The sequence below is a fragment of the Peromyscus leucopus genome, chromosome 1 (assembly GCF_004664715.2).
Source record: "Peromyscus leucopus breed LL Stock chromosome 1, UCI_PerLeu_2.1, whole genome shotgun sequence".
NCBI lineage: Eukaryota > Metazoa > Chordata > Mammalia > Rodentia > Cricetidae > Peromyscus > Peromyscus leucopus.
The window spans coordinates 176,413,996-176,433,123 of record NC_051063.1 but is presented as its reverse complement, the minus strand read 5'-3'; the positions used below and the strand labels follow the sequence as shown (position 1 = coordinate 176,433,123).

Sequence of the window (19,128 nt, the reverse complement as noted above, 5' to 3'; positions counted from 1 at the left end):
ATCAAGAAAATGCCTGCACAGACTTGCCTACAGGCCAATGGGATGGAGGCATGTTCTCAATTGAAGCATCCATTTTCCCAGATGACCCTAGTGTGTGTAAAGTTGACCAAAAAAAAAAAAGTGATACCCTTAAGCTCAGACTGTTCTCGTCTCATTTCTGTAAAATGACCCAAAGCGTCTTAGGGGAGGAGAGGGTTTAGTCAGCTTACACCCCCAGATCCAGTTCATCACTGCAGGGAAGGTAAGGAAGGGACCCAGTGCATCACACCTACAGTCAAAAGCAGAGAGAATAAACACATGGACGCTTGCTTGTCAGCTTGTGCTCAGCTAGTTTTCCTTTTCTCTCTCTCTCTCTCTCTCTCTCTCTCTCTCTCTCTCTCTCTCTCTCTCTCTCTTTCTTTCTTTCTGCCAAGACAGGGTTTCTCTGTGTAGCCCTGGCTGTCCTGGAACTCTCTCTGTAGAACAGGCTGGACTCAAACTCACAGAGCTCTGCCTGCCTCTGCCTTCCGAGTGCTGAAATTAAAGGCATGCGCCACAACCACCCGACTTCCTTTCTTATATAATCCAAGACCTTCTGTCAGTGAATGGTGCATCCCACATTCAGGGCAGATCATCCCACCTCAAATAACAATAATGACAACACCCCACAGACATGCCACAGGCCAATCTCATCTGGATAACTACTCAAATGAAGCTCTTAAAAATTATTTCGATGTATTTTATTATTGTATATGTATGAATGTTTTGTCTGAATGTATGCATGTGCACCATGTGCATGCTGATGCCCTTGAAGGTTGGAAGAGAGCACTGGATACCCTGGGACAGAGGCACCATCTGGGTGCTGGGAATCGAACCCAGGTCCTCTGCAAGAGCAGCCAGTGCTCTTAACCACTGATCAAACTCTCCATCCTGAAGCTCCTGTTTGTTTGTTTGTTTATGTATTAGTTTTTCGAGTCTGGGTTTCTCTGTGTAGCCCTGGCTGACCTGGAACTCACTCTGTAGACCAGGCTGACCTCAAAAACTTATTTATTTTAAAAAAAAAAATCAAGTCCACCTCCATCCCCTCTGTCCCACTTCCTCCTCCATCTTTCCCACCACTCTTCCCTCCCGAAGTCAAGTGCTCTTTTTTTCACCCCCACTGGATCCACTCGATGCTTCCTGTCTGTTGGAGCACAGATGGCCTCTCAGGGCCCATTATTGAAGAAATCTGTCTGTCTCTCTGTCTCTGTCTATCTTTGTCTCTATCTATCTCTGTCTCTCTATCTCTCTGTCTCTGTCTGTCTCTGTCTATCACTGTCATTCTCTCTATCTCTGTCTCTCTGTCTCTCCATCTCTGTCTATCTCTGCCTCTCTGTCTCTGTTTCTTTGTCTCTCAATCTCTGTCTCTCTGTCAATGTCTGTCTCTCTGTCTGTCTCTCTGTCTGTCTCTCTCTCTCTTCCTCTCCACCAGAAGCCATCGATCACCAGTACCTCCTCAGCTAGGGGCGGACCGTCATGCCCACCTCCCCTCTCTGTGCTGGGATAGTGTTCAGCCAGATCTCCCACAGGTCTTGTACCTGCTGTCACAGTCTCTGTGAGGTCACATGTGCAGCTTTCCCGCTGTGTCTGGAAGACACTGTTTTGTTGTATCCCACCACCTCAGACTCCCAGAGTCATTCCGATCCCTTTTCCACAAGGACCCCTTGGGTGCTCTACTCAAGTGATCCTAGGTTGTGACAAACAGATAATTAAAAATTAACCAGTGGCCGGGCAGTGGTGGCGCATGCCTTTAATCCCAGCACTCAGGAGGCAGAGGCAAACAGATCTCTGTGAGTTTGAGGCCAGCCTGGGCTACAGAGGGAGTTCCAGGGCAGCCAGCCAGGGCTACACAGAGAAACCCTATCTAGAAAAACAAAACAAAAATTAACCATCACGGCTTCCCCCAGAGCCTCAGGACATGGATGGAACGTGGCCAAGCTCTTCATCAGAATTCCAGATTTGTACTGACATTCCACTCCTCGGAGCCTCCACCCAGGTCACTGACCCATGCCTACAGCACCCCAGTGCTCCTCCAGGCTTGCTCACAGCATTTCTCCAGTACCGATCTTCCATATTAGTTACTTTTATATCACTTTGTATATGTATACACATAACACTAGATAAATAAAATACTGGAATGCTGGGCATCTGAACTCAGATCTCCGTGTTTCGCAGCAAGTTCATTACTGACAGAGTCATTTTCCTAGACCTTCAGTCTCTTTCTCTTACAGCCTTCAACTTCTTGGACACAGCACATACAACCAATTCGTTTTAACTGGCCGACTGACTTCAACATTCACCTCATTTTAGGAGCACCTTCCCAGCACCATTGAGGCTGGCGTTTAACCACTGACTAGGAACCCAGGCGTTGCTGAGGAGCTCCTACAAGGAGCCATCCCAAAAAGGTGCCTTTTGTCCTCTCTCCTCGGTCTTCTCAGTCATGCCTGGTCACTGTCGTCAGCTGAGCTCACCACGAAGCGGCCTGAGGCAAGGATGGAAGCCCATGTGGGCTTCACATGACACCTCTCTGGAGCAGTGATGGGGTGATGCCTCATGATGGTTGCCCTGGGATCCGTGGGGTTCATGGAGGGCCCCTGTCATGGCTACCCTGCTGAGTAGGGAGGACTTTGCGGTCCTCCTTCCAGTAGAACTATGGGTATGAGAAAGGAGAGGCACCACAGTCAGAGGGTTAGATATCCTCACGGCAACTCTCCAAGGAGCCTCCTCGTCGCCTGAGAATTGAAGTCAAACTCTAGGGAGGACTTCAGAAAGGCAGGCAGAACAGGATTGGGTTCCCAGCTTCAGGGCACTTCAGTCCTCAGATGGTCCCCAAGGTGCCTCGTGCATTGTCCTGGCCCCATCTCCCGCCTGTTCCCTTCCCTGCTGTCTTCTGCCTTCCCTCTGTACCCCCATGGGGGTGGGGGGAATGGAGGATGACAGATGGAAATGCAAGTTGGAGTCAGAAGAGGAGGGACCTTTGCAGACAGAGTGATCAGACCCAGAAGGAGAAGGGAGGCTGAGACAGGGGGGGGGGGACACGACAGACCGAGCAAGAAGAGGGAGGAAGAGGAAGGAGGGGGAAGAGAAAGGAGGACAGACATTGAGCCATGAGACTGACTGGGGGGGGGGGTCACAGCTGGCAGAGGGAGGAGACTGAGAAGGCACTGAAGGGGCCAGGGGGAAATAGAGTTGAAGAGAAAAGGGTGGGGGTGGGGATGGGTGCCTGGGGCAGACAGCCGCAGCCTCCTGCCCCCCTGCCCGGGGTCAGGCAGTTTTCCCTGGGACTGCACGGCCATGGCTAATGGAATGATTGCCTGGTGGGGCGGGAGGGGAGGGCAGCAGGCTGCAGGTGACAAGCGGGCTGCCCCGGTCACCAGCGCCGTGATGGATGGCCAGGCCTGGAATGAGGAGGGCTCCTGAGATAAATGGTTCCTTCTGCTGCAGCCAGGCCAGGCTGGGAGGACCAGGAGTGTGGAAAGAATCGGAGGGGCAGATGGCGGATCTCAGAGACAGAGTAACAGCGGGAGACACACACACACAGACAGAGATAGAGACAGGGAGACGGGCGCGCGGCTGGGATCCCTTGAGCGCCCTTGAGGGTTGTGGTTGCTCCATAGTCACGGCCTCCATGGTTTGAGCCCAGGTGGGAGAGTCCTGCCCGGGAGGCTGAGCTGGGAAGATTTGGGAAGCCCCAGGCACTCGTGGAGGGCTGGCGACGGATGTAGTCTGGGGCTTTCCCCTGGGTGAAGTGGGGTCACACAGGATCTGTCCCAAGCAGACACACATGCAGAGGCCAGCGCAGATCCCAAGCTCCATCCAGATGCACGTACAGTTGTCCAAATACCCCACCCCACCCCCGGAGGGGGACACCAGCCAGAGAACACTGGCTGCCAACAGCCCATCCTGTCCCAGAGAAAGGGTTCCAGCCTCATGTTAGGGAGGCAGCCAGAGCTCAGGGGAGGACAGGCCAGAGAATGTGCACACACATGTGTGTGTGTTTGCACACATGCATATCTCTGCCTGTGTGTTAGACGGACTGGGGGGGTGTGAGCCTTCTTCCTGCACCCGCCCACCTCTCCCATCAATTTATCACCTAGACACTCATTCTTCCTTTTTCCAACATCTAGTCCCTTTCATTAATTAAAAAGATTTATGCCCACGAGCCCCAGCCGCTGCTTTTCGTCGGAGCTGTTAGATCCTTCTGTGCGCAGAGTAACAGCAGCCGGCTCTGGAGTTTCTGGGGACACACACCCTCTCTTATTTCTGTCACCCACCCCCTCCCTGCCGATCTCTGTCCACTCCTTCCCTCCCTCCACCTTGGAATGAATGAGGCTGCACCTTGGCTCAGATGCAGCTTCTGAACCAGGCAGAGCAATGCATACTGGTCATCCCAGCCACTTGGGGGGCTGAGGCAGGAGGATCATGGCTTTGAGGACAGCTTGAGCTCCAAAGACCCTGTCTCCAGAGATGGATGTGGGGGTGGGGAACAGAAGAATCGAGCTGAGTGTGGTAACACCTACTTATGACCTCAGAGTCTGAGGCAGGAGGATGGTACATCAAGGTTATTCTCCACTGGATAGAGTTAAAAGTTAGTCTGGGTCACATGAGACCCTGTCATCCCCCGCCCCCAATCTGAAAATCAGCTCCCATGAGGGCAAAAGTGATTCTACCAAGACACAGATCAAGGCTGTGGCACCTGACCACGGGTCCCCTTCCATGAATCTCCACCAAGGGTAGTTGGGAGGGGGGCACAGGGGGAAGTGTGGTTGGGAGCACAGAGCAGACAGGGTATATTCACACATTTAATTGGAAGTTATTTGAATTAATTTTGTACCCATAATACCTATGTCAGGGGTGGGTATGTGTGACCAGACCTCTTCCCTCGGTCACAGCCTTAAAGGGTCAAAGTGGGGAGAGCTGAAGGGGGGACTCCACTCGGTGTGACTCCACACTCAGGCACGGTCCCCTGAAACCTGAAGCCCTGGCTTGTTGCAGAGAGAGAAAAGATGTTGGAAGAAGGTCTGGACTCCAGACAGTAGCCATTCATCAGGCTCTGTGGGCGTCTGGGGTGACAGAGAACAGTCGGGAAAGAGAGGAGCAGACTCTGCAGGGCTCAGAAGCTGAGCCCTGGAGAAGAGGGCTGCGCTGGGGGTGGGGGGGGCGGGTTGAGTCCTGTCCCTGTTGGTCCCCCTTCCACAGCCTCCTGCTGTCCTTTCTCCATCTCATCCCCGCCATCACAGCCCCCCCCCCCATCCCTCCTGCATCAGGTCCACCCCATCTGTCACCTCTGCCCTGGCTTTTGTTTTATTTCCAGCAGAGAAGATGAAGGAGTGCCAGGCGCTGTTTATGGGAGTCATAAAATGTCCCTTCAGCTCGCCCAGCGGGGGCTCACACCATCTACAGCGGCGAGTGAGCAGGCTCTCCTCTCTGGGTCATCTCTCTCTGGGATTCCGTGCCCATGTCTCCCAGTGTGAGACTTTTTTTCAGTTTCCCTCCTGCCTTTCCTCTCATTCCTCCTCTTCCTCCCGGCAACACCCACCCTCCTCTTTTCCCTCTGGTTTTTGGAGACAGAATCTTACTACATAACTAGGCTTGTATCAAACCCATGATCCCCCTGCCTCCCCTGCCACACACCCCGGCACAATTACTTTTTGTCACTGGAACCACACTCCGAAGCTTGTCTAGTGGCCAGAACCACGCTTTTACACACACACACACACACACACACACACACACACACACACACACACACACGCGGTCCTACCCATTCCCTGAGAGCCCCTGAAGGGACTTCATCAGGCTAAGGACCTTCCTGAAAGCAGGGCTCAGAAGGACAGCAACCCGCGTCCCTGAGCGATGCTCCACCAATCCAGTCCTTGGCCACTTTCGGGGCAGAGTGCCACACACAGCTGCCTCGGACCCACGACACCCTTGTCCCCCCAGGGGAGGCAAGGGGCAGAACCAGAGCAGGAAGACGAACTAAAATATAAGTTTAGTTCTTTCCTGCCCCTCGTTTCCTCTAATCCTGTCTCACAGTTAAATAGGGGAGACCGGGACCTGAGGGGTGACAAGCGACAGAAGGGGCAGAAAGCTACGGCCGACCCCTGGCGGCCAGGCAGGGGGAGAGCAAGGAGGAGCACAGAGTACCAAGAGGGAGGGAGGGTGGGGACCCGGGGAAGCTCCAGACACAGGACCCCGCGAGTCTGACATACAAAGGCCACGGCTAAGGTGGGTTGAGGGAGGCCTGGAGCTCCAGAAGGGGAGTGGAGAAGAGAGGGGATGGCACAGCGGGAGGGAGGGAGAGAGGGAGGGCAGGGAAGGAGAGGGAGGAGGGAAACTCAAAGGAGAGGGGAGGGACAGGACAGGGGAGGGGACGCTCCGGAGGAGGCCCAGCTCCGGCGGACAGCGGGTTAAGCGTCTCCGCGTGAACTTCCGGATGTGACACAGGCCCGGCCCGCGCGAGCGGAGGAGCCGCCGCCGCCCTCGGCCGCGATCAGCGGGTCTCGGCGGCTCGGAGACCCCGGCACCCGGCGGGGACCTCGGGGACCTCCCGCCGCGATGAGCCCCCGGCCGTGACCGCCCGAGCCCAGGACAGGCGGCGCCGGCCCATGGCCCGGAGGGTAGGTGGCCGCGCCCGTCCTGCCCCAAACCCCTCTCTGCCCCTCAATGTCCCTTTTTGCCCCCTCAGAGTGAGTGCCCTCTGCCCCTCCCTCTATCCCTCTCTGTCGCTCTCGCCCCCCCTCACTGCCCCCCTACTCTGTCTCTTGGGTCTCCCCCCACCCCTACCCCCTCCACTCCATCCTCTTCCCTTCTGCCTTCCCCCAGGCTTCTGTTGTCTCAGACCCACCAGGGGTGGGACATCTTCCTAGGCTGCAAGACAAGGGACTCTCCTTTGGTCCTGGAGAGGGGAGAGGCGGGAGCCCTGAGGGCAGGGAGGGTTGGAGACAGGAGGACCCCATCTTCTGGGCTCTCGATGAGCAACAGGGAGCAGGTGAATTCACTTCAGGGTGCTAGAGAAGTTAGCCAGGAAGCAAGAGAGGAGTGACAGCCACGCAGGTGACCCAGGACACCCAGGTTGGTTGGAGCACACAGGACCCTCTGCCTCATACCAGTGAGCCCTTTGCCTCTTGGAGCCCGGGTCTCTCCAGTGCCAGGAACAATCTCCGACCTGGAGATCAAAGGTCCAACTGCCCCATTGGTGATTCTGTGACAAGGGGACCCAGAATTCTGGCCCCCATACTCCTATTTCTGGTTGGAGCTGTTTGCGTGGTGGAATGGGGTTACCCTTCCCCCAAATGTATTTATTGACTGCCAAATATCTTTCATTTCCTCATTCATTTAATTCCTACTCCGCGTTAGGCTCCCTCGCTCTTCCTCTCACCCGTGTGTGTGTGTGTGTGTGTGTGTGTGTGTGTGTGTGTGTGTGCATGTGTCTGTCTGTCTGTCTGTGTGTATAGGTTATCTCTGGCAATTGGGGGTGTGGTGCTCGAAGCCCACATGCTGTGGAGGACATGCTCTATAGCATATGTGTGCATACATGTCACACGGCTGTGTATGTAGGCTGTGTGCCCAACTGTGTGTGCATATGGGTATGGTGGATTTACATGTTGGATGGGATAAGTTGTTAAGACATTCTGAGGTGTGTAGTTAGCTGCGTGGAGGCTCACATCTGTAATCTCAACACGCCAGAGGCTAAAGCAGAAGGATCACTCTGAGTTCCAGGCCAGCATGGGCTACAAAGTAAGATTCTACCTCAAAAACAAGACTGGGAGAGCCCCTGCCTAGAATCCCCCAGTGAGGGGCTGGGGGTGTGGCTCAGTGGTAGAGCCCCTGCCTAGAATCCCCCAGTGAGGGGCTGGGGTGTGGCTCAGTGGTAGAGCCCCTGCCTAGGATGCACCAGGCCCCGGAACCCGTATACTAAGTGTACGGTCACATTTGTGAAATGATCAGGAAGAAACTGCATACGCAGGTGAATTTTGTGGATTTTCTGGATAGTGCCCTGCCGTCTCTTCCATGCTCTCCCTCCCTGGCTGGCTTCCCCTACATCTGCATCTCTACATCTCTTTGCCCTTTTCTCTCCCTGGGTTACTAGCCATCCAGCTCCTTCCTGGACATCCCCTGACCTGGGTGTCTTCTTTGGGTCCTGAGTGGACTTTCATACCCACTTGGACAGTTCTGTGAGACACTTGGAACTTAAGAGAGCAGAGGGCCAGGATTCTTGGAGACCGAAGTGCACACTGTGTGGTCCGGGGTAAGGAGACGGAGCCCTGAGGATGCTGACCTCACGGTTTGCCCCTTCTCCCGCAGTATGATGAGCTGCGCCACTACCCCGGCATTGCAGAGCACACCCTGGCCGGCTTCTCAGAGGCAGCGCCTTCAGTAACTCGAACCCCTGGGCCCTATGGCCCTCACCGACCTCCCCAGCCCCAAGCCCCAGGCTTGGACAGTGACAGCTTGAAGAGGGAGAAGGATGACATCTATGGGTGAGTGTGTCTAGGGACAGGGCAGGGGCTCCTCGGTGTCCTTTGTGTCTCTCGGGGTCTGTTTCTCTCCTTGTGTCTGTCTCCAAACACTCCAGGCATCCCCTCATGCATGCCCACTTTCCTGTTCTTCCCAGACACCCCCTCTTCCCGCTCTTGGCCCTGGTCTTTGAAAAGTGTGAGCTGGCCACATGCTCGCCCCGCGATGGGGCCTCGGCTGGGCTGGGCTCATCCCCCGGTGGTGACGTCTGCTCCTCCGATTCCTTCAATGAGGACATTGCTGCCTTTGCTAAGCAGGTGGGCAGCCCCAGAATGAGGCACCAGGGGAGGCCGCAGGAAGGGCGGGCGGGAGGCGGACCACCTTGCCTGGCCTCTCTTCTCCCTCCCAGATCCGCTCCGAGAGGCCGCTGTTCTCTTCCAACCCGGAGCTGGACAACCTGGTGAGGCCCAGGCCTTCCCCGTGCCCCCGCAGTAGCCAGCCCCTGTCCTCCCCCACCTGTGTTCCTGGGGTTGACTGAGGGGTGAGAACAGGAAACCATTGGCCCACATCTCCAAGCACAAGACTGTTGCCCATTTGAGAACTCCAGGTGGTCAGAGTCTGAATCCTGACTCTGTAACTCTAGCTCCATGTACCAGGGAGTCGGGGTGACTGGCGACACCTCCCTACACGTCTGTAAAACGCAGAGGAGAAAAGGGAGACAGAGAAAGCTAGTGAGAGATGCACTTTCTTTGCACCCCAGTACTTCCTATGGGCCTCATCCTTTGGCAAAGGTCTCTGGGAAATGTAGTTCACAAGGTGGAGGGTGGGAACCAGAGCAGAGGGCTGGTCAGCTCCCCTGGTGATGGACTCTCCCCCTGTCACTTCTCTTTCTACCTCAGCCATCAATCAAACTCTTCCTAACGCTGAGTTACTTCATCTGACTCTGTCTGCCCTTTGGTACAGCTGGTTTCTCTGCTGCTCTCTCCCTATCCTTTTCTTTCTTGGTTTTTGCTTTGCTACTGTCTCAAGGATATTTTTCTTTCTTTCTTTCTTTCTTTCTTTCTTTCTTTCTTTCTTTCTTTCTTTCTTTCTTTCTTTCTTTCTCTCTTTCTCTCTTCCTTCCTTCCTTCCTTTCTTTTTTGGAGACAGTATTTCACCCCATTGTCCCGGAACCCACTATGTAGCCCAGACTGGCCTTGTCCTTGTGGTCAATCCTCCCGCCTTAGCCCCTTCCAAGTGCTGGCATCCCATTGGTGCACCTCCACTCCTAGCTGCCCTCCTTTCTTCCTCCTCTCTGTTTGCAGATGGTGCAGGCCATCCAGGTACTCCGGTTCCACCTGCTGGAGCTGGAGAAGGTGAGGGTGTCTCACTTGCACCTGCCCCACCCCTCCCCCCTTTAACCCCTCTCGCCCTGCTCCCCACTGGAGTGGAAGCAGATTGCTCCCTCACCCTGTCCACCCCAGCCCTGGCTCCCCCGCCCCGGGTGGCCCCCCCCCAGTACCCCGCTGCCCTCCCAGGTCCACGACCTGTGCGACAACTTCTGTCACCGCTACATCACCTGCCTCAAGGGGAAGATGCCCATAGACCTGGTGATCGAGGACCGGGATGGTGGTTACAGGGAGGACCTTGAGGACTACTCAGCCTCCTGCCCCAGTCTCCCAGACCAGGTGGGCACCAACAGGCCACCAGGCACTTCCTGGCTACCACAGCCAGGCATGGGCACAGCAGGCAGGTGTGTTTCACACCCAAGTGCCTCAGAAGTGGAGTGTGCGTTGCACTCACATTCCCATATCACAGTGCACAGACACAGCTGGGCCACAGCACGGGCAACTGCACACACCACCAGCTTAAGTCAGGTCTAGACAGTCCCACTCAACAGACCATAATGAGCACCACCTCCTGAAACAAGCCCCAACCATGAGCCGGTAGCACAGACCCTACAGTCACCCAAAGTCCCGGAACAAGCCACATTCACCACACATCGGCACAGACCGCACGCAGATCTGTTGTACATCCTCAAACAAGCCATGACCCTGAGATAGTAGCACAAACCACACAGTCACTCTGGCACTGATATTCTGAGGATAACCACAGTGTACAACACACCACCACACAGCTGATTCTGGGGGAGCCAAACAGCTCTAGACACTGCTGGACAAACTCAGATCTGATCACACTTGGACACAGACTGACCCAAAAGTCCTTGTGCACACATAACCATCGGGGGTCCTGCAGGCATGTGCACACATGCTGTGCTGCCCAGCAGCCACATGGGCTCATAGCCATCTATGTAGACTTAGAAGTACAGGTAAATAAAGTGGCATTGGCCCAGAGTGCCAGACAACATACGTAGTAGCTGTGTAGATCCCAAGTTACCTCAACTGGGAAAAGCCGCGTGGTGGCCACATCCAGCTGCTGCCAACACATCTAGCAATGGCACAACCGAGAGACAGGCACACTGCACAACTCCAGAGCCTGGGTACGCCCACACACTACCTCCGGTTGGGGCTGGAGCAACAGCTCAGTAAGTAAAGCACCCACCATGTAAACCTTGCGTTCGGATCCACGGCTCCCATGTGGATGCTGGGTGAGTGATAGCCTGACTGCAACCCCAGCACCCGGAAGGCAGAGACCGGTACATGCAGCAAGCTGGCAGGCTACACCAGCTAGATTGGTGAGCTCTGGGTTAAGTGAGAGACCCTGCCTCAGTACACAGGCAGAGAGAATTTGAGCGAGACACCAGACATTCAACTCCTGGCCTCTACATACATATGCACACATGCATATGCATACACAAGCACACACATGCACACACACACACACACACACACACATAGCCCCTTTGGCCCCAGACTCGCCACTCGAATGTGCTCACAATTTGCATGAGAGGATTGGGTATCACTCCCAGGGTAGTCTCTGCTTAGAATTCACACATCCTCTGTTATGCTCAAAGGGCAGTCACCCAGAGGTCACACACACACACACACACACACACACACACACGTCCTCACAGAGTCACACACACACATAGCTATCCCCACAGAGTCACACACACACACACACACACACACACACACACACAGAGCCACACTAACCACACCCACAGTCTAGAAGACAATCCAGTGGCAGGTGAGATGACTCAGTGCGTAACAGCTCCTGCTGCTAAGCCCGGCAACCTGAGTTTGAGCCCCCCCCTCCCCCCGGCCCATGTGACAGAGGGAAAGAACAAACCCCTTCCTGTTGCCCTCTGACCTCCGCACAGATGCCGTGGCACACTCGTGGCCATACACACTAAACACGTAGATAAATGTATTCAAAAAATAGACAGTATAACCCTCGAATTTCGTCACAAACGAGGGAAAAAAGACTTTGTGATCACCGTAAGCTACAGCCACATGAGCCTGATACTGGCCACCACGGTCACCCCAACACCACTGTTTGTTTTCTGCAGCACCCCGGCACAACCACACACAGTGACACCCTCTCTGTGGGCAATGCTGCCATCCAGGGGGTCTGGAGGAACGGCACTCCCACTCAGGGAGAGTATGCTCAGTTATATGACACACGAAAAGTCTCAGGACAAAGCCTGGCATGGTGGTACAGGCCTGTAACTCCGGAATTCTGAAGGCTGGAGTAGGAGGACCACTGTGAGCTTGAGGCCATTTTGAACTGCCCAGTGAGTTTTCAGGCCAGACTGGGCTACAGACTGACACCATCTCAAAAAAAAAAAAAAGCCCACAAAAATAGGACCTGGGGGCTTGAGAGATGGCTCAGAGGTTCCCAGAGGACCTAAGTTCAATTCCCAGCAACCTGGCATGCAGGTCTACATGCATGCAGAACACTGTACACAAAAATAGGTCCTGGACCCTTTTATATGAAATTCTGAAAGCAAACTGGGGATGTAGTTCAGAAGTAGAGCCCCTGCCTGGCATCCCTCATTTGAGGGGCTGGGGGTGTGGCTCAGTGGTAGAGCCCCTGCCTAGAATCCCCCAGTGAGGGGCTGGGGTGTGGCTCAGTGGTAGAGCCCCTAACTAGAATCCCCCAGTGAGGGGCTGGGTTGTGGCTCAGTGGTGAAGCCCCTGCCTAGAATCCCCCAGTGAGGGGCTGGGGTGTGGCTCAGTGGTAGGGCACTTGCCTAGCATGCAGGATACCTCAGGATCTGTTCCTAGCACTGTACAAAGCATAATACATCTGGAAACATATTTTTTCATAAGTTCAGTGCAAATTCATTGGCAAAAAAAAAGTTCAACCTGAACTAATGAGAGGCTATTTATAGCCTGTATTTTTCCCACTTAGTTAATATTCATGTGGTTTGCTGGGGCATGTTAATGGGTTTGGTGCTGAGGCAGAGCGCTGGCTCCTGCTGGGGGGTGAGTAGGAAACCCACTGCCCCAGTATCCCGGCTCAGGATGAGAAAGGTTTTGTTTGTTTTGTTGTTTACATCATCCGTTGCTCTTTGGAGGCAGGGTCCTACCCTGTAGCCCAGGCTGCCTTGGAATTCATGGCACTCCTCCCTCAGCCTGCTGCACGCTGCGTTCATGGGCATTACCGCTCCTGTCTTCCAGAGTGAGGGCTGAAATCTGAAGGATCTCTGGCCCCGAGGGTGTCAGGCGTGGGTGTGCCGTAGACTGTGCTAGCTCCTGCCGACTTGGCAACCGTTACACACCTTTACACAAATGAGCTCATCCCACACTTCTCACACCAGGGGAGAGCTGCTCTTGTCTTCCATTTCCCAGTTGAAAATGGCACAGAGAGGCCAAGTGACTCGCCTAAGGTCACACAGCCAGGAAGGCAGGAACAGGTCTTACCCACAGAGCCTGGACTCCCTGAGCTTTCCTACTGACATCTGATTCTTTTTTCCTAGAACAATACGTGGATCAGAGACCATGAGGACAGTGGGTCTGTGCATCTGGGGACCCCGGGTCCATCCAGTGGAGGCCTGGCCTCCCAGAGTGGGGACAACTCAAGTGACCAAGGTGAGAAGCTTAGGAGGGACAGAGGACGCATGGCAGTTGTTCTGAAGATCAAGGTTGGCCTTCCTGTGGGACTTCCAGGGGAAGAGCTGCAGTGTGGTGTCTCGAGTGAGGGTACTGAGGTCCTGTGTTGCTTACCACCACCCACTGGGCGTGTCCCCCTCCCCAGGAGATGGGCTGGACACAAGCGTGGCCTCTCCGAGTTCTGCAGGCGAGGACGAGGAGCTGGACCTGGAGCGCCGACGGAACAAGAAGAGGGGGATCTTCCCCAAAGTGGCCACCAACATCATGAGGGCCTGGTTGTTCCAGCATCTCTCGGTGAGAGCCTTCAGATTGGGTGGAGGTGGGCATGGGGAGAGGGAGGCGGGCTGTCCCAGAGGAGGCCAAGCCCCAACCCAGAGCCACCCAGCGATGAATACCCCCCAGCAATCCCTCCTCTCTGCTCACCTACCCATCAATTATCCACTCACCACCCGCCCCAGGATACCCTGTGGAGGATGTTCTCTTGCTCAATGTATTGTGGTGACAAGGCCCAGAGAGGTTAAGTGACTTGCTTGAGGTCACCCAGCCAGTTCAAAAGAAAGCAGTCTAGCCTTAACTCCTGCACCACACTGCCTTGTGGAGGGAGACCGATAAGCAGACAGGGAGAGGCTAAAAGCAGAGGTGGGGAGGGTCTGGTAGGAGGAAGGTAGAGATGGGGATAGACTGAGGACAGAGGGAGAGAGAGAGAGAGAGAGAGAGAGAGAGAGAGAGAGAGAGAGAGAGAGAGAGAGAAATGGAAACTTAGAACTAGAAATGGCAGCTCAGCCTGCAATCCCAGCACTCTGGAGGCTGAGGCAGGAGGATTCTGAGTTTGAAGACAACCTGGGCTCCATAGGAAACCTCTCTGTTCAAAAGACACGAGAGCATGTCTGTTGACATGGGCTCAGTGGGTCAAGATACTTACTGCCCAGCCTGAGTCTGGTTCCCAGGACCCATGTGGTGGAAGGAGAGGACTGACCCCCATGAGTTGTCCTCTGATCTCCACGGGCATGCCCACACAGACAGAACGAGACTATAAATGCAGTTTTAAAGTGGGGGGTTGGGGGGCTTGAGCTGTAGTTAAGTTGGGTGGGTTGCTGGCCTAGCATGAGGAAGTCTTGGGTTCCACCCATGGCTGCACAAACGGGAGGTGGTGAGCCACACCTGTAACCCCAGCACTTGGGAGGCAATGCTGTCCTCAGCTATAAGGCAAGTTTGAGGCCAGCCAGGGCTACAGAAGAAAAACTAAGGGTGGGAAGTACAGCTGAGCAATATGTTGAGAAAGGGGGAGAGGATGAGGAGGGACTCTGAGGGACTCCTTGAGCGGGACTAGCTGGGTGGGGCTGCTTGCCACCCCTGCCTGTGAGTCCCCTCCCCCCCTGTCCAGTTGCCTCTGGTAGCTTTGAGAGGTCAGGATGGGAAGTAAATTGCCCAAGACTTGGCTGGGCTTGGCCTCCTTGGCCAGGGAGGGAGAGGCTTTCCTACCCTCCTCCTGCCTCGGGGACCTGATGCGCCGAGGCTAGACCTTAGGGAGAGGACAGCAGTGGGGCAGACCGAATGACTCTTGTTGGTGGCTGCAGCACCCGTACCCCTCGGAAGAGCAAAAGAAACAGCTGGCCCAGGACACGGGGCTCACCATCCTGCAGGTGAACAACTGGTGAGTGGTTGGGCTGGGCGCTGTCCGTGGTGCTGAAAGGTCACCTCCCACCCCCTTGGCCTTCACAGCCCGAATGTGGATTCCTTCCGTGGTCCCTTCCTTCTTCTTGCGGCTCTCTGGCCCCCTGAATACTTCCTCACATTTTTTTTTCTTGCCTCTGACACCTCCTAGGTTTATTAATGCCCGGAGACGGATTGTGCAGCCCATGATTGACCAGTCCAACCGCACAGGTACTCAAAAGGGCGGGAAGTCCTGTGCCTGAGCCTGCACGCTAACATCTTTGGAGGCTTCCTAAAAATTCATCTTGTACTCTTGATCCCCTCTTGGTGCTTCTGTGGTTCCATCCGAACCTCAACTCCCTTCTCAAGGATCCTGGGGGCTTTGCACCCTAAATGTCATCTTCTTTTCTAAAATAAGTATTGACATTTTTTTTTAATTTCTGAGACTGGGTCTCGCTATGTAACTCTAGTTGGCCTGGAACTCACTATGTAGACCAGGCTGGCATTGAATGCACAGAGATCCACCTGCCTCTGCCTCTCCAATGCTGAGGTTAAAGGCATTTGCCACTGCATCAGGTTCCAACCCTATCCTTGTGACTCTTAGGGGATCTATCTCATTGAAACTCTCTCTGAAGGGCTCCTGGGCCTCTGCCTATACCCCAGCCCACTCTGAGAAGCTTCCAGGCCTCAGCCTCAGCCCCCTCCACAGGACTTTCGAGACTGTGCCTTCACGACAACACCTCTGTAGGCCTCCAGAGGTTCACCATGCACCCCATCCTCTTTCCTAGGGCAGGGTGCGTCTTTCAACCCTGAGGGCCAGCCTATGGCAGGCTACACAGAGACTCAGCCACAAGTGACAGTCAGGACACCAGGTAAGTTCCCTATCTCTGCAGAACCACTTCCTACACCGGGCTCCACCTCTACCAACACACCTTCTAGACTCAGTTCATGAATAATTCATGGCTTACCTGCATGCAGGGAGCAGAAGATAATGCCAGTGGCCAGCTCCAGTTCTTCCAGGCTCAGCCAAATTTGAGACTAGTTTTTCTTAAAAGGCCAGAACCACCACTACCTCTTTCTCTTCCACCTCCTCTTCCTCCTCCTTCTCCACCACCTTCTCCTTCTTTCCCTCCTCCTCCTCCTCATTCTCATCCTCATCCTTTGGTTTTTCAAGACAGAGTCTCTCTGTACAGCCCTGGCTGTCCTGGAACTCACCCCTTAAACCAGGCTAGCCTTGCACTCACAGAGATCCACCTGCCTCTACCTCCCAAGTGCTGGGATTAAAGGTGTGTGCCACCACCACCTGACTCAGAACCTTCTTAAACACTTGACTCATCTGATCGTGGCGAAGGACCCTGGATAACAGAAGGGGAGAGGAGATCTTAGGACATCTATGGGCAGGAAGGCTCACTGACCCTCTCTTTTGTTTTTCAGGATCAATGGGGATGAATCTGAACTTAGAAGGAGAGTGGCATTACCTATAGAGACTGGGGTCAAAAGGAGGGTGAGTGTCCAAAGTCTAGAGATTGGCAGTCCCAGATGTTGTTAAACTCCAGCAGTGGGCCCAACTAGAGCAGTGCCAGTCAGGGTCCCTGAAATGAGGATTTTCCAAGCTTGATGGAAAGATGCTTCATCCATCCCTCCATCTACCCATCCATCATCTACCTATCCATCCATCCATCATCAACCCATTTATCTACCTGTCTACCTATCCATCCATCCATCTACCCACCCATCCATCATCCATCCACTCACCCACCTGTCTACCTATCCATCCATCTTTCTATCCAGCTATCTCTCCATCCATTCATCTATCCACTCATCCAGCATCCATCTACCCATCTACTCACTCATCTATCATAGGAACCAATGCAGTACCTTCTGACTTGGTCTATCTTCCCTCCCACAGGTCTTAGCCTCCGGACTGTGACCACCAGCCTTGTACTTAATTGATCCCTCCTGGTCCTTGGGCTTCAGGACTTCACCTCCAAAGCTCCCACCCCATTCAACGCCTACCTCCCTGGGGCCCCCAGAGGCTTGGGGACCCAAGAGCCCACTTGAGGGCCTCTCAAGGGCAAAGACAAAGCCTCCAGGTCCTACACCCTTCTTCTGTCCTTCTCTTTGCCCAGGACCTGAGCTGAGAACTGGGTCAGGGTCTGCAGAAGATGGTCACTGGGGCCCCAATCTAGGACAGAGAAGGGGTTGGGGTTGGGCAAGGGTGGTCAGGGAAGGAGGGTCACCTGGATCCAAAGTTAAGGAGAGTTCCCTCCATCCTCCTGCCCTCTGCCCCCCACCTCCCTTCTCTGACATTCTTCTACTTTTCTTTTTTTTAATGATAAAGTCTTAAAAATCGAAATCAAAATTCTCATTTGTCTTCTAAGATTTCAAATCCTTGGTCATTTGAAACTGAAGAATCACAAACACTAACAGTCATTGGCCATCTTTCTCCCGATGCCTGCTCTGAAATACCATATGTTTCAGTTAGCTGCTGCTGCTGTGTAACAAGCTGTCCCCCGAATTCCGTGGCTCAAAGTGTATACTGTTGTTGAGGTCATCGTGCTTCTGTTTGGCCCCTTATACTAGGCACAGCTGGACTTTAAAAGCGGCCGCAGGTGTCAGTGAAATAGCTCAGTGGATAAAGGTGCTTGCAGCCAAGCCTCATGGCTTGAGTTTGAGCCCCCAGGACCCACATGGTGGGAGGAGACAACAGACTCTTCCCAGTTGCATGTGTGTGTGCGCGCACGCACACACACACACACACACACACACACACACACACACACACACACAAAACATAAAAACCAGAGCTGTCAAGATGGCTCAGGGGGTTAAAGTCCACCAACCCCCGCCCCATTCCAAGCCTAAAGACACAAGTTCACACGATGGAAGGAGTCAGCTCCCATAGCAGTCCCCTAAGTTCCACATGCATGCCATGACACAGATGTGAGCTCTCCCTCTGAAATAAATGCCAAAGATGTTCTCAAAAAGGAAGCATACAAACCTTAAAAACAGTTCAAGTTTCTGCACAGGGGCCAGTCCCAGCAGCCTCTCAGACTCAGGGCAGCTGTGGCAGTGCACTGACATGGAGCACCTAGAAGCCCAGCACTGAAGCCAACAAATTCCAGGGCCAGCCTGATATTTGCCCCAAGACACCACAAAGCGGCATGCAGAGTCAAGGTGCTCAGATCTGAGCGCCTGCTTGTGGCAAGTGACCAGCTCCATCCAGCTTCGTGGTTCCACATGCCCTGTGGACACCAACCCATACGAGCTGAAGCCCCACACAGAAAGTGGTACAGTGGGCACAGAGAGCCTGTAGATGACATGGTGACAGAATCCTGTCCACTATGCTGCAGCTAGACTGCACTGCTTAATGATGAGGAAGAGTCTAGGGTAGGGATCAATACTAAAACTAGTGTCCAGAACCCCCTAGTTAGGGGCTGGGGATGTGGCTCAGTGGTAGAGCCCCTGCCTAGAATCCCTCAGTGAGGGGGCTATCTTTTGACTTTTTTTGTTTTTTTGTTTTTTTTGTTTTTCGAGACAGGGTTTCTCTGCGTAGCTTTGTGCCTTTCCTGGAGCTCACTTGGTAGCCCAGGCTGGCCTTGAACTCACAGAGATCCGCCTGGCTCTGCCTCCCGAGTGCTGGGATTAAAGGCGTGCGCCACCACCGCCCGGCTGTCTTTTGACTTCTACAACTTACTGTGGTGCAAGAGTAAGTAACACACCCAGAGATTAAAACTAATTTAAAGGGCCAGTGAGATGGCTCAGTAGACAGAGACACTTGCCACCAAACCTGACAGCTTGAGTTTGCTCCCTGATACCTGCATGGTGGCAGATGAGAGCTGACTCCCACAAATATCTTCTGAGCTCCACACTTGGAGTCTGTGAGAACACTCACACACACATAACTGAATACATTTTAAAAAATAAAATAGGGGTTTGATTGATAGCTCAGCAGCTAAGAGCACTGGCTGCTCTTCTACAGGACCTGAGTTCTATCCCA

The 19,128-nt window shown here is 54.0% G+C and overlaps 1 protein-coding gene across 8 annotated transcripts; it reads left to right on the top strand.

Annotated features, from left to right (window-relative positions):
* Positions 1-6,432: 6,432 nt before the first annotated feature.
* Positions 6,433-17,461, top strand: Meis3 (Meis homeobox 3). 8 transcript variants are annotated; one of them, XM_037202054.1, is made up of 13 exons: positions 6,441-6,638; positions 8,326-8,501; positions 8,636-8,795; positions 8,888-8,938; positions 9,783-9,833; positions 9,942-10,145; positions 13,343-13,454; positions 13,621-13,769; positions 15,053-15,129; positions 15,301-15,359; positions 15,917-16,000; positions 16,563-16,632; positions 17,038-17,461. In XM_037202054.1, exons 1-12 carry the CDS (start codon positions 6,627-6,629, stop codon positions 16,610-16,612), a joined length of 1,185 nt encoding a protein of 394 aa, XP_037057949.1. In that variant the 5' UTR covers positions 6,441-6,626; the 3' UTR covers positions 16,613-16,632; positions 17,038-17,461. The 8 variants fall into 8 exon arrangements, 7 of the variants coding, with proteins under 7 accessions (XP_037057949.1, XP_037057950.1, XP_037057954.1 ...); XM_037202056.1 differs by having other exon boundaries at positions 6,444-6,638; positions 10,047-10,145; positions 17,038-17,460; XM_028854939.2 differs by having other exon boundaries at positions 6,444-6,638; positions 9,996-10,145; positions 17,038-17,460.
* The last annotated feature ends 1,667 nt before the right edge of the window (positions 17,462-19,128 follow it).

Coding starts and splice junctions, on each gene's coding strand:
- Meis3 (XM_037202054.1), top strand. Junction 13,455..13,620: donor GGACAACTCAAGTGACCAAG/GTGAGAAGCTTA, acceptor CCCCCTCCCCAG/GAGATGGGCTGGACACAAGC. Junction 13,770..15,052: donor GGTTGTTCCAGCATCTCTCG/GTGAGAGCCTTC, acceptor TGGTGGCTGCAG/CACCCGTACCCCTCGGAAGA.